Source organism: Gorilla gorilla, chromosome X, assembly GCF_029281585.2.
Source record: "Gorilla gorilla gorilla isolate KB3781 chromosome X, NHGRI_mGorGor1-v2.1_pri, whole genome shotgun sequence".
NCBI classification, from domain to species: Eukaryota; Metazoa; Chordata; class Mammalia; order Primates; family Hominidae; genus Gorilla; species Gorilla gorilla.
Window position 1 is genome coordinate 135,684,955 of NC_073247.2, and position 12,903 is coordinate 135,697,857.

The 12,903-nt window shown below is 37.0% G+C and overlaps 1 protein-coding gene across 20 annotated transcripts in view; it reads left to right on the forward strand.

Moving 5' to 3' along the window:
• Window positions 1–12,903, forward strand: part of STAG2 (STAG2 cohesin complex component) — a 141,670-nt gene that overhangs the window by 63,644 nt on the left and 65,123 nt on the right. For 19 of the 20 annotated variants that reach the window (XM_055376884.2, XM_031005809.3, XM_019019373.4 and 16 more), the window contains 2 exons: window positions 1,559–1,637; window positions 6,490–6,654. In XM_055376884.2, coding sequence (XP_055232859.1) covers window positions 1,559–1,637; window positions 6,490–6,654 — 244 coding nt within the window. Of the gene's footprint in view, window positions 1–1,558; window positions 1,638–2,252; window positions 2,377–6,489; window positions 6,655–12,903 lie in introns of those variants that run through there. The other variant, XM_055376886.2, reaches the window with a different exon arrangement.

Sequence of the window (12,903 nt, forward strand, 5' to 3'; positions counted from 1 at the left end):
GCAGTTACTTAGCTCTTTAAGAGAGCTGCTGTCCTACGAAAGGCTTGGGAAGAAATAAATATTACTTATACATCAAGATATTTTAAATTTTCATTTTTTTTTTGCAAGACCATATAGACATGTGAGAAGATTATTGATGACAACAATCTTCTTAAGATGTAACACGCATGAGCTTCAGGGTTAATATTATAGTAGTCATTCAGTTTTTGGTGCATTAACTCTAGGGAATGGTATTTATTACAGGCCCTTTCCTCTCAACATTGTAGGATATAGTTAGGATTGCCACCACCTTCCATACATTGTTTAAATTACTTTATATGTAAATGCTGTATAAATAGTATTTTTTTTTCTGCTAGCATCTTAATCATTATTTTAGATTTATGAAATATTCCTACCTCACAGCCTCTGCTACCTCATAGCCTCTGGGCAACTGGTTATTGTAGCAATAAAATGGAAATAGAAGAAATCTAGATTGAGAATACTAGTTTTATAAAGATAGCCTTTCACTTCGATTCCATTTATTTTAAGCAGAGCTGGTGCTAGGTTTACACATTTAGGGTGGAAAAACCTTTATCTTTTATGGATGTGGCTCAATTCTAAAATCCAGTGTGACCCAAATACTAATATAAGTATGCCTTGCTTTAAGCATTTAAATGAGGGTATGTTACTACTATTTAGATAGACTCATGTTTACTCATTTGGAAAGCATCACACATATTTATTTAAATCGGTCGGCTTCCATATGTTTGTGAGAAAATCCAGATTATACAAACTAGCCTTACCCCAACCCAGAACAAGGGACAGTTGTTTAGGACTATAGATTCATATGTTGGAGATTGTAGAGACTTTAGAGATTTCATTCTTTCCTGCGTATATATTATTTATAGATGAGAAGATTGAGATTGTCACTTGTATAAGATCCACAGTTACTTAGTACCAAAACTGTTCTCCTGACTATAGCTCATCACCTCTTTACTTCATAAAGGATATTGATCACTTAGCATAATTCACTAGTGTATTTCAAATGCTTTAGTTTATAAAAAGGTTTTATAAGTACCCTTTCAGAAATACATGTTTTGTATATTGACTCACCTAGATTTATAAATACTTTTCGAGTGAGGTAGGAGAGATCAGAGGATCCATAATCATAAAACTCCCTAATAAAGTTCCTCCAATGCCTAGTATTAAAATACAGTTTTTCCGCAGCACTGTGATCTTTGAAGTAGGAAATGGAACCAACCATTACACGGAACACCACAGTTCCTAGGGTTAAATTTTGAGACCCACTGGATTAGTTTTCATACTTTGATTAAAAATTAACAAAAATGTTTAGATATTTGTACTTTAGATTATTATTTTTGTAGCTGCTTATGTAATCTTGTGTGTTTGGTAATGTGCTATAGTATGATGTTTTGGGGAAACATCTTAATTACTTATAATGCGAATATGAAGTTTTGTAATGAGTTAACCAAGCCTTTCTTTTAGAAAATATGGCAAAAATTAGAAACTCAATATAAATTTCTAAGGAAGGGTTTTAATTCTTATCTTTCTGTCACAGGGAGTCAGAAACACATTTTTCTTCTGACACAGATTTTGAAGATATCGAAGGAAAAAACCAAAAGCAAGGCAAAGGCAAAGTATGTATCAAATATTTGACTTTATTTTGTTTCCTAAGATCTCACACACACACAGATTTAAGTTATGTCTCAGATAGTTTTATCTTTTAAAAATGGCTTTTTAAGGGGGTGGGAGCTGATTGGTATGGTAAGCCTTCTGAGTAAATGTGGTCCTTTTGTCTTCTAGACCAGGTAGCCTTTGGGATCTATTTACACTGCTGTAAAGTTGCAAATAATAATAATAATAATAATAATAATAATAATAATAATACATTTCCAGTAGTTTATTTCGTAAAGCACAGTATGCTAAGCAGAATGCAATGTTCTGTTGGCTTTATTTTTGTTTTCCCACAAGTAATAAAATGTAAAGCAAAGCAATATATAAAATCTTTCCAGTTTAAGGCTAATGGGTTACAATTGACAATAGTTTTACTCTTTATAAGTAATATGAAAGATAAAAAATTACAAAGTTAAGTTCTGAGTCAATATAATGTAAGTTTAAAGTGTGAGTGGGTTAGCCTGAGGGCTAGATCTAACTTGGCGAATGGCTAAATTATTTTGTTGTTGTGGAAAGTATATTTGACTCTGCATGTGTGTAAATACATTATGCAAAAGATAACTTGTTTTTGTTGTTCAGCATTTGTTTTTCAAAATGAATTTTGGATTTATATTGTCTCATGACATACTTTGAAAAAGTCTTAACAATACAGAAGTTTACGATGACCAAAGTGAAATTTTTCCATAATCCTATCACCTGGAGGTAATTTATTCTTTAAACATTTTGATGCACATACTTTTATTCATACACCTATGTATAAACATGATTATAACATTTTATTTAAGTGGAGTCATACTATGCAAACAGTTTAATGTGCTTTTAAAACTCAATGGTCTGTTGTCAACAACTTTCCCATAAGTGAATGTAAAACTCTCTTTTATTTTTTTTCTAATTTTTAAATTAAATTTGTTTGTTTTTTTGGAGATGGGGTCTCTCTATGTTGCCTAGACTGGAGTGCAGTGGCTATTCACTGGCACAGTCATGGCACACTACAGCCTCAAACTCTTGGGCTAAAGCAATTATCCTGCCTCAGACTCTCGACTGGACTACAGGCACCACAGGCCTGTGCCACAATGCCTGGCTTCTCTGCAATTCCTTTTATTTTTTATTTTTGTAGAGATGAGATTTCACTATGTTCCCCAGGCTGGTCCTGTACTACTGGGCTCAAGCAATCCTCCTGCTTCAGCCTCCCAAAGTGCTGGGATTTACAGGTGTGAGCCACCACGCCTGGTCATTCTCTTGTGATTTCTAATTGTGGCAAAACATCACGTTTAATGTATGGAACATAATTTATTTAACTAATGCTTGGAATATTTTTTGAGTGCTCATAATTCATGTGTTTCATAATTTTGTGTGCTCTCTTATTTCCTTAAAAAGATTCGAGAGAGGGATATGAATAGAAATATTAACTTACGGCTATCCAAAGATAACCTTAATTCTATTGGACAGTATAATTTATTAGAAAACCATTTTTTTCCATTAACCTACTTTTGCCTTTGATTTAATTTACAAGTTTGGACAAGATTCTTGGTGGCACCTGAGTAGATGACTATGAAGTTTTTGTGCCACAGTTTGGTTAAGGTTATATAGCTACCACTGTGGGTGAGGTGTTGGGACAGGTCAAGGATTTATTACAATAATAGCAACTGCATTTTGAGACTATACTATGTATGTTCCATGTGTTGTGCTAACAATTTCACGTGTTAATCTAATATTTGAACAACTGCGTAGATGAGAAAACACCATTATTTTATAGGTAGGAAACTGAAGTCCAGAGAAGCCCAATGGTTAAAGGATTTGAGCTCAGGTCTGTGCCCTTAACCCTCTGTACTATACCACTTCCTAAAGTCTTTATGTAGAAGGTTTTTTTCTCTCCAAGATTGTACACAGGTTAGCATATTTGCTTTTTGTATAATGCTTCCTTTGTATTATCACTCCTTGCACATTTTTTTTTCTAGCACAGCATAGCCATTCTGCCATTTTCATTGTCCCAATTAGTTTTTCATACTGACAGGGACTATTGAGGCATTTGATAGATAAACTGCAAATATACAGCTCCATGTTAATTAACATTTTATATTTTACTAGTCTACTCTGTTGTAGTTGATCTTTTCTTTCAACCTTATCTCTGAAAATGCTTTTACTGGGGACAAAAGCCTTTCATTGTGCAATTAGGAATTAATGAATTAGGTTCACAAAGACTGAATCTCATTTACAGAATATAGCAGTCTCCCTTATTCTCAGGGATACATTCTAAGACCCCCAGTGGATGCCTGAAACTGCGGATAGTACTGAACCTTGCATATTGAATTTTTTCAATATGGTAACCAAAATGGCTAGTAAGTGACTAATGAGCTGCGTGGATATGCTGGACAAAGGGATGATTCACGTCCTGGGTGGGATACGGCAGGATGATGAGTGATTCTATCATGCTACTCAGAATGGTGTGCAATTTAAAACTTTTGAATTGTTTATTTCTAGAATTTCCTACTGAATATTTTTGGACTGCAGCAGACCAAGGGTAACTGAAACTGAATAAAGTAAAACCCAGGGGAGGACTACTGTATTGCAAATTAACAAGTAATATGTTTCAGGTGTTGGGAAGGGGTTTAAAGTAACTGTTAAGAGTTGAGTAGTTTTGGACTCTTGGAGGAAGAAGGGACCCTCTAAGTTTATATATATATATATATATATATTTTTTTTTTTTTTTAATAGAGATGGGGTCTCGCTCTGTTGACCAGGCTTGTCTTGAACTCCTGGCCTTAAGCAGTCTTCCCATCTCAACCTCCGAAAGTATTGGGATTACAGGTGGGAGCCACCGCTCCCGGTCGTTTTAATGTTTATTTATTTATTTATTTTTATGTTTATGTATTTATTTATTTATTTTTGAGACGGAGTCTTGCTCTGTCGCCTAGGCTGGAGTGCAGTGGCGCAGTCTTGGCTCACTGCAAGCTCCGCCTTCCGGGTTCACGCCATTCTCCTGCCTCAGCCTCCTGAGTAGCTGGGACTGCAGGCGCCTGCCACCACGCCCAGCTAATTTTTTTGTAATTTTAGTAGAGACGGGGTTTCACCATGTTAGCCAGGATGGTCTCGATCTCCTGACCTCGTGATCCACCCACCTTGGCCTCCCAAAGTGCTGGGATTACAGGCTTGAGCCACTGCACCCGGCCTATTTATTGCTCGAGACAGAGTTTCGCTCTGTCACCCAGGCTGGAGTGCAGTGGTGTGATCTCGGCTCACTGCAGCCTCCACCTCCCGGATTCAAGCAATTTTCCTGCCTCAGCCTCCCGAGTGGCTGGGACTATAGGCGTATGCCGCCATGCCTGGCTAATTTTTTGTATTTTAGTAGAGACAGGGCTTCACCGTGTTGGCCAGGCTGGTCTCTAACTTCAGAGCTTAGGCAATCCACCCACCTCGGCCTCCCAAAGTGCTAGGATTACAGGTGTGAGCCACCACGCTGGGCTGTTTTTATAATTTTAAATAGTTTTAAAAATAAAGAATATGCTACAGAGACTGTATGTGGCCCACAAAGCCTAACATACTTACTATCCAGTTCTTTACAGAAAGTTGGCCAACACTTGCTTTCTAGATTGTAGAGATGTGTTGGTCTAAAAGAGACCTTTAAGAAATCACCAAATCCAGGGGTCAGAATACCTTTCTGTAAAGTATTTTAATTCAACCCTGGCATTTGAGAAATGAGGACTCCGAGTTAGGGAGTGGCTTGTTTTCTTAAAATATAAGAGCTGTGGGAGGTATTTTTATAGCTTAGGCATATAGGGAACCTTTTCACTGATTTTTTTGATGCCCCTACCCGCGCGCCCCCACCCCCCCACCAATACTGACAACTTTTGTTATAATGGGCTTCATTTCCATAGTTTTCATTAATTGAATTTTCATGATGACTAAATGTTGGAGGGAGGCCTAGAACAAGAATGAGATTGATAAACCTACTCCTAATGTTCAGAATTCCTTGTTCAGAGCACTGCAATGATTTCTAAGACTAACAATACAAATAAAATGTTGAACTGAGTATAAGGTACATATTTGATAATGAGTTTGGTTATTCTTGCTGCCCACTTCAGTCTGCATCCAAAAGCTGCATAAGGGAGTAATATATAACTTGGAGATAGCTACCTTGATTTACTACACCCTTGAGAATTCTCTGATTATACTTGAGAGATATTTTTGCAGTGTTTTTCAAACTTTGTTGATATTTTGAGGGCTTTTAAGTCTGTGATTTTATATTACTTTTCAAAATAGATTCAAATCAGTATTTTGTGTCATTGTTTCTGTTGGTCTTCCTACCAGATTAAGATTCATGTAACATTTACTGAACTCCTTTTAACATAATTTTTTCATTTTACAGTGATAATAATAGCTGACATTTTTTGACTTTATTATATGCTGGGTATGTTGCTAAGTACTTTGTGTTTTCATTATCACAGCAACCCTATGGGGTAGGCACAGTTTTATCCTCACTTTACAAATTAGAAAAACATCATTGAAACATAGTGTGGTTAAGTAATTTGCCTAAAATCACTCAGCTAATAGTAGCAGAAATTTGCACCCACAGAGTCTGTCTGTCTGCAGAGGCTACGCTTCTAACTACTATGTCATGTGAGGCATGGTAGTATACTTGAAAAAATGGACACCACAAAGAGGCTGTCACAGTTATATCATTTTGTCACAAGTGGATGGAATTCTTTAGGGCAAGTTTAAGCATGTTATGTACCCTGTCAGCTACTTCTACTGTAGCTGTGTTTTGAACTCTCAAGGATAGTGATATAACTTAACCACCTTGTATTTTTTATGCAGACTTGTAAAAAAGGCAAAAAGGGCCCAGCAGAAAAGGGCAAAGGTGGAAATGGAGGAGGAAAACCTCCTTCTGGTCCAAACCGAATGAATGGTCATCACCAACAGAATGGAGTGGAAAACATGATGTTGTTTGAAGTTGTTAAAATGGGCAAGAGTGCTATGCAGGTAAGATTTATGTTGTTCTTCCCAGTTCATTTGTACGTTTTAAACTTTAATGAGTTATATAGAGTGTAGCTCTGATTTTTCTAATTGCATTTTAAACATACACTACTTATTAGAAAAAAGCGACAAAATCATCAGAAAACTCTTGGGATGTATTTCTTCATATATAAGACTTTTGTGCTGTGTTTTGATTCATTTTCTGCTGCATGTTTTTTTCTTTTTTCTTTTCTTATTTATTTTATTTTATTTTATTTTTTTTTGAGACAGAGTCTCGCTCTGTTGCCCAGGCTGGAGTACAGTGGCACAGTCTCGGCTCACCACAACCTCCACCTCCTGGGTTCAAGCGATTCTCCTGCCTCAGCCTCCCCAGTAGCTGGGATTACAGGTACAAACCACCATGCCTGGCTAGTGTGTTTTTTTTTTTTTTTTTTTGGTGGGTATTTTCAGTGGAGACGGGGTTTCACCATGTTGGCCAGGCTTGTCTCAAACTCCTGGCCTCAAGTAATCTGCCCTCCTTGGCCTCCCAAAGTGCTGGGATTACAGGCGGAAGCCACGATGCCCAGCCCATTATTTTTTTTATTATTATTATTTTTTTGAGATGGAGTCTCACTCTATTGCCCAGGCTGGAGTGCAGTGGCACGATCTCTGCTCACTGCAACCTCCGCCTCCTGGGTTCAGGCGATTCTCCTGCCTCAGCCTCCCGAGTAACTGGGATTACAGGTGCCCGCCACCATGGCTGGCTAATTTTTGGTTTTTAGTAGGATGGGGTTTCACCATGTTGGCCAGGCTGGTCTCAAACTCCTGACCTTAAGTAATCCACCTGCCTCGGCCTCCCAAAGTGCTGGGATTACAGGCGTGAGCCACCACACCCAGCCCCAACCCATTATTTTTTTTTTAATGGCCTAAGGTAAAAAATAATTTGGTCAAAAATATGCTGATGTAAACCATGGCTATGAGGTCTCAATTTTCCCTGAATTTATATAGATGCCGTTAAAATACGAAGTCTTCTACCCATATGGAATTCCTGGTTGAGTGACCTAATATAATTATTATCCACTTTAGTGGAATGAATTATTTTAGTTACTGTTGTCTATTACAAATTTTATTATTTGTGCTTGTTTCTTAGAAGAATAAAAAGTTGGAGGCATATTCATGTCGAATCATTCGAATTATGTTTTCTCTGCATACTTTTATGACAATAGAAGCATTTAGGCTTTCTAATGTTGGCTAAACCATTAGAAAGTGGAATAAATACAATACTCAAGGAGCATATATACTTAATAAAGTTTTAATTTATAAAAGCTACAGGAAATAGTTTTTTTTTTTAATTTCAACTTTTAGCTACAGGGATTACATATACAGGCTTGTACATGAGCATATTGCACCTAGGAAGTGAGGGTGGTATCCAGTGGGTAGTTTTTCAGTCCCCACCCCCTACCCCCAGTAGTCCGCAGTGTCTATGTTTCCCACATTTGTGTCCACCTGTGCTCAATATTTAGCTTCCACTTACAAGTGAGAACATGTGGTATTTGGTTTTCTGTTCCTGCGTTAATTCACTTAGGATTATTGCCTCCAACTCTACCCATGTTGCTGTGAAAGACACAATTGCATTCTTTTTTATGACTGTGGAGAATAGTATTTCTTCATAGAAATAACTTTAATCAGTGATGGGTGCACATGAATGGTTTTCTGAGAACTATCTGTTCAGGCTTTTTGTTAATAAAAACTGACACAAATACCTTGTTTAGAAATATAGAATTAGCTTAATATGTGTGGTTTTATAAATAAAATGTATCAAATGAGGCTAATAAAGAACAGTTTTACATGTAAAATGTGAAAATACTTGTTAATTGTTTGAGCTTTCGCCAATTTTACAGAGCAAAGAACTTAAAAGGTGCCAGATTTATTCATACCATTCTAATGCACCTTTTTAAATCCGTTTATTAATGTTTGCTTGTATATCATGATTAGAGTGTGGATTCTTTTTCTTGTGTAATGTTTTAAATTACTGTTTTGAATATGTTTGGCTTTTAAAAAATAAATAATGTCTTATTATATTGCTGTACTATGGTTTATTTAGTCATTCCCCAATTTTAAAAATTACTTTTCTCTCTCTAGTTCTCCTTTTGGGTTATTTTTATCAAGAGGATAAATTATTTCAGTTACATTGTATTGCATTTCATTACTTTCCTTCTTTTTTTTATATTATACATTTTCTCTAATATTTTGTTCTAAGTAGTTAAATGCACTAATCTTCTTTCTTCTGCTGTCTTTTTAACATCAGTGTCTTAGTCCATTTGGGCTGCTATTAAAGAAACTAACATAGGCCAGGTGTAGCAGCTCACATAATCCCAGCACTTTGGGAGGCCAAGGTAGGTGGATCGCCTGAGGTCAGGAGCTGGAGACCAGCCTGCCCAACATGGTGAAACCCAGTCTCTACTAAAAATAAAAAAGTTAGCTGGGCTTGGTGGTGAGCACCTGTAATCTCAGCTACTCGGGAGGCTTAGGCAGGAGAATCACTTGAACCCTGGAGGCGTAGGTTGCAGTGAGCTGAGATCGCACCATTGCACTCCAGCCTGGGCAACAAGAGTGAAACCCTGTCTAAAAAAACAAACAAAAACAAAAAACCAACATAAACTAGAAAGCTTATAAAAAACAGAAATTTATTTCTTACAGTTTTGCAGGCTGCGAAATTCAATATTAGGTGCCTACAGATTCATTATCTGGTGAAGGCCTGTTTTCTGGTTCATAGATGGCATCCTCTTACTGTGTCCTCACATGGAAGGGGCAAGGCAGCTCTCAGGGGCCTTGTGATCTTATTGCCATCTATAGGCTTCACTTCTTAATACCATAACATTGGTGACTACGGTTCAACATACAGTTTGAACACAAAACCCTTCAGACCACAGCTATGAGAAATCCTGACTCATAACCACAGCTAATTGGGCTATTCCATTTTTATCTAAAAATGAATATTTTCTTTATTTTTGTGTTGCTTATGGCTTGTCATATTAAGATTGTACCTCTATCTGTGCCATTTTTGTTTTCATTTTTTATTTTAAGATGAGGTTTCATTATGTTGCCCAGGCTGGACTTGAACTCCTGGGCTCAAGCAATCCTCCTGCCTCAGCCTCCCCAGTAAGTGGGACTACAGGCACATGCCATTGTGCCTAGCTTGTTTTTCTGTTTCGAAATGTGTTTCCCTCTTAAGAGAGAATGTCTGCACTATCTTTCCATTGATTTCCTGGAATCTTTTCAACAATTTTATTTTGTTATGTGTGTTCCCACTTGTGTTACCCTTTTAAGACCAAATTTGATGGAGGAAGTCCTCTGTTTAGAAACTTCCAAGGGTTCTTATCTAAAATTTCTAGCCCAGATTTCCTTATGTCATGTTTTCTGTCCTCCAGTCACAGTATATACTCTGCCCTTAGGCTTTTCTTTTTGTTTTTCTTGTTGTTTGCAATAGTTTTATTTTACTCCCCCCTTGCATATCAAATAGGACTGAGCGAATCAAATGTCAGTCTTCTGAAAAGCATTCTCAGACACTACTACTTTTCCTTTCCAATGTGGTTTTTACTCTTATCTTTTCATTATATAGCACTTATACTGTGCCTGACTTTGACTCTAGATTGCTAATTCTTTGATCAAGGATCATGTGTTATTCATTATTTTTGCATTGCCAGGATATACCTATCTCAGTAGTAGTTGTTGTTGTTGTTATTATTATTATTATTATTATTATTATCATTATTCGAGACAAGATTGCACTCTGTCACCCAGGCTGGAGTGCAGTGGCATGATCTCGGCTCACTGCAACCTCCGCCTCCCGGGTTCAAGTGATTCTCATGCCTCAGCCTCCCAAGTAGCTGGGATTACAGGTGCATGCCACCACGCCCAGCTAATTTTTGTTTGTACTTTTTGGTAGAGACGGAGCTTCATCATGTTGGCCAGGCTGTCTCTCTCAGTAATTATAAGTGATAGTCAATAAATGCAAGAATGGCTGTTGGTTTAAAACTGGTTGTTAATGTTTTAAGAATGGAGAAAGTATGCGTGTGCCCCCTAATTTTATTATATAACAGATGTTGAATTTTGTTACATAAGTTCTCAGTATACTATTTGATTAAAAATTTTAAGCATATTTCAGTAGCTCACATTATTTTTATTATAGCAGACTTATTTTCCTAGTGTAAACTCTACTTGATCTTAATGAATTACTTTTTAATGTGATGTAGTGGTCTCTTTGTAAGAGTTCATTGAATATTTTGCATCTTTATTGATGAGAGTAGCCATTGTTCCAGTTACCTATTGATGCATAACAAACCACCCCAAACTTAGTGATGTGAAACAACAATCATTTTATTATGCCTAATGATTCTTTGGGTCTGGAATTCAGACAGAACTAAGTGGAGATGACTTGTGTCTGCTTTGTGATGTCAAGGGCCTTAGCTTGGACCATTTGAGTGCCTGGCACTAACACAGTTAGGGACTATAATCATTTGGAAGCTTCTTTACTCATGTTTAGTGCCTAGTCTGTAGTTATATGAAGGCTGGACTTAGCCAGAACTGTTAGCTGCATAACTACAAATGGCTTTTCTATGTGGCTACGGCTTCTTACAGTATGGCGTCTGGGTTTGGAGAGAATGTTCTGAGAGAAGTGTCCAGTTTGCTAGTGCTCCAAGAGACCAGTGCAGTTGCTGCCTGGCATTCTGTGACCTAATTTTGGAAGCATCACTGCATTCTGTTCTAGAGAAGATGACATAGACCCTCTTACTGGGGAGCAATGTCCAATAATTTGGGGCCATGTTTTAAAACTGTCACAGTCTCTATGATATATTCTTTTGCTGTTTATTGCCTATATCATATTTGGGAAAAATACTGAGCACATTTCTTTTGTAAATTATGTTGGTTAATATAAACAAGCTGTTGTAAATACAAAAAAGTAGAAATTAAGTAAAGTTTTAGAATAATTCCAGTCAGTCTATCTGAACCAGGTATTTCTTAGATATTTTTCCTTGATTTATCTTTATTGTGTAATCATAGTATCTTTTTTGTACATTAGATTCTACATGTTTTAGTCATTGTTTGTACCTGGATTTCCTATTTATTGGTATATAACTTAGAAACATTTCCCTCTCCCAACCTTTTGTTTTTTATACTAGCTCTTGTTTATCATCTTGATTTTATTTAATTTGCTCTATTTAAAAAGTTTTGTTGTTGTTGTTTTTGTTTGTTTGTTTGTTTGGAGACAGAGTCTCGCTCTCTTGCCCAGGCGGGAGTGCAGTGGTGCGACCTCAGCTCACTGCAGCCTTCATCTCCCGGGTTCAAGTGATTCTTCTGCCTCAGCCTCCCGAGTAGCTGGGATTATAGGCATGCACCACCACACCCAGCTAATTTTTGTATTTTTAGTAGAGACGGGGTTTCACCATGTTGGCCTCTCGAACTCCTGACCTCAAGTGATCCACTGGCTTCAGCCTCCCAAAGTGCTGGGATTACAGGCGTGAGCTACCGCACCCAGCCTAAAAATTGAAAATCAGTTTTGTCGTTGCCTCTCTTGCCCCCAAAGGAATAAAGTATTCCTTTTATTTTTAGTTCTAGCCTATTTTCTTTTTTAAGAAATAACCATATTGAGATATATTTACCATAGTATAAAATTTACCCTTTAAAGTGCAAATTCAGAGTTGTACAGCCACCATTACAATATAATTTTAGAATATTTTATTTATTTTTATTATTATTTTTTGAGATGGAGTCTCACTCTGTTGTCCAGGTTGGGGTACAGTGGCGTGATCTTGGCTCCCTGCAACCTCCATCTCCTGGATTCAAGTGATACTCCTGCCTCAGCCTCGCGAGTAGTTGGGATTATAGGCGTGCACCACCACGCCTGGCTAATTTTTGTATTTGTAGTAGAGACAAGGTTTTACCATGTCAGCCAGGCTGGTCTCGAACTCCTAACTTCAAGTGATCCACTCACCTCGGCCTCCCAAAGTTCTGGGATTATAGACATGAGCTAGCACACCTGCCCTGTATTGTCTTAATTATTTGAAATTCTCTCCTTTCTTTAATGTCACTGAGAAATCATAAGTAATTATACTTGATGGAATTGAGTTCCATAGTTTCCACATTCTTTTCAATGCAAAATAAATAGAAGATTGATAGGTCATTTTGTGTTATCAGATAATTGTTTTACTGAATTCGATTCTATTTTATTATTGTTAAAATTGAACTTTAAATTTCAGTGTATAAGTATTTATA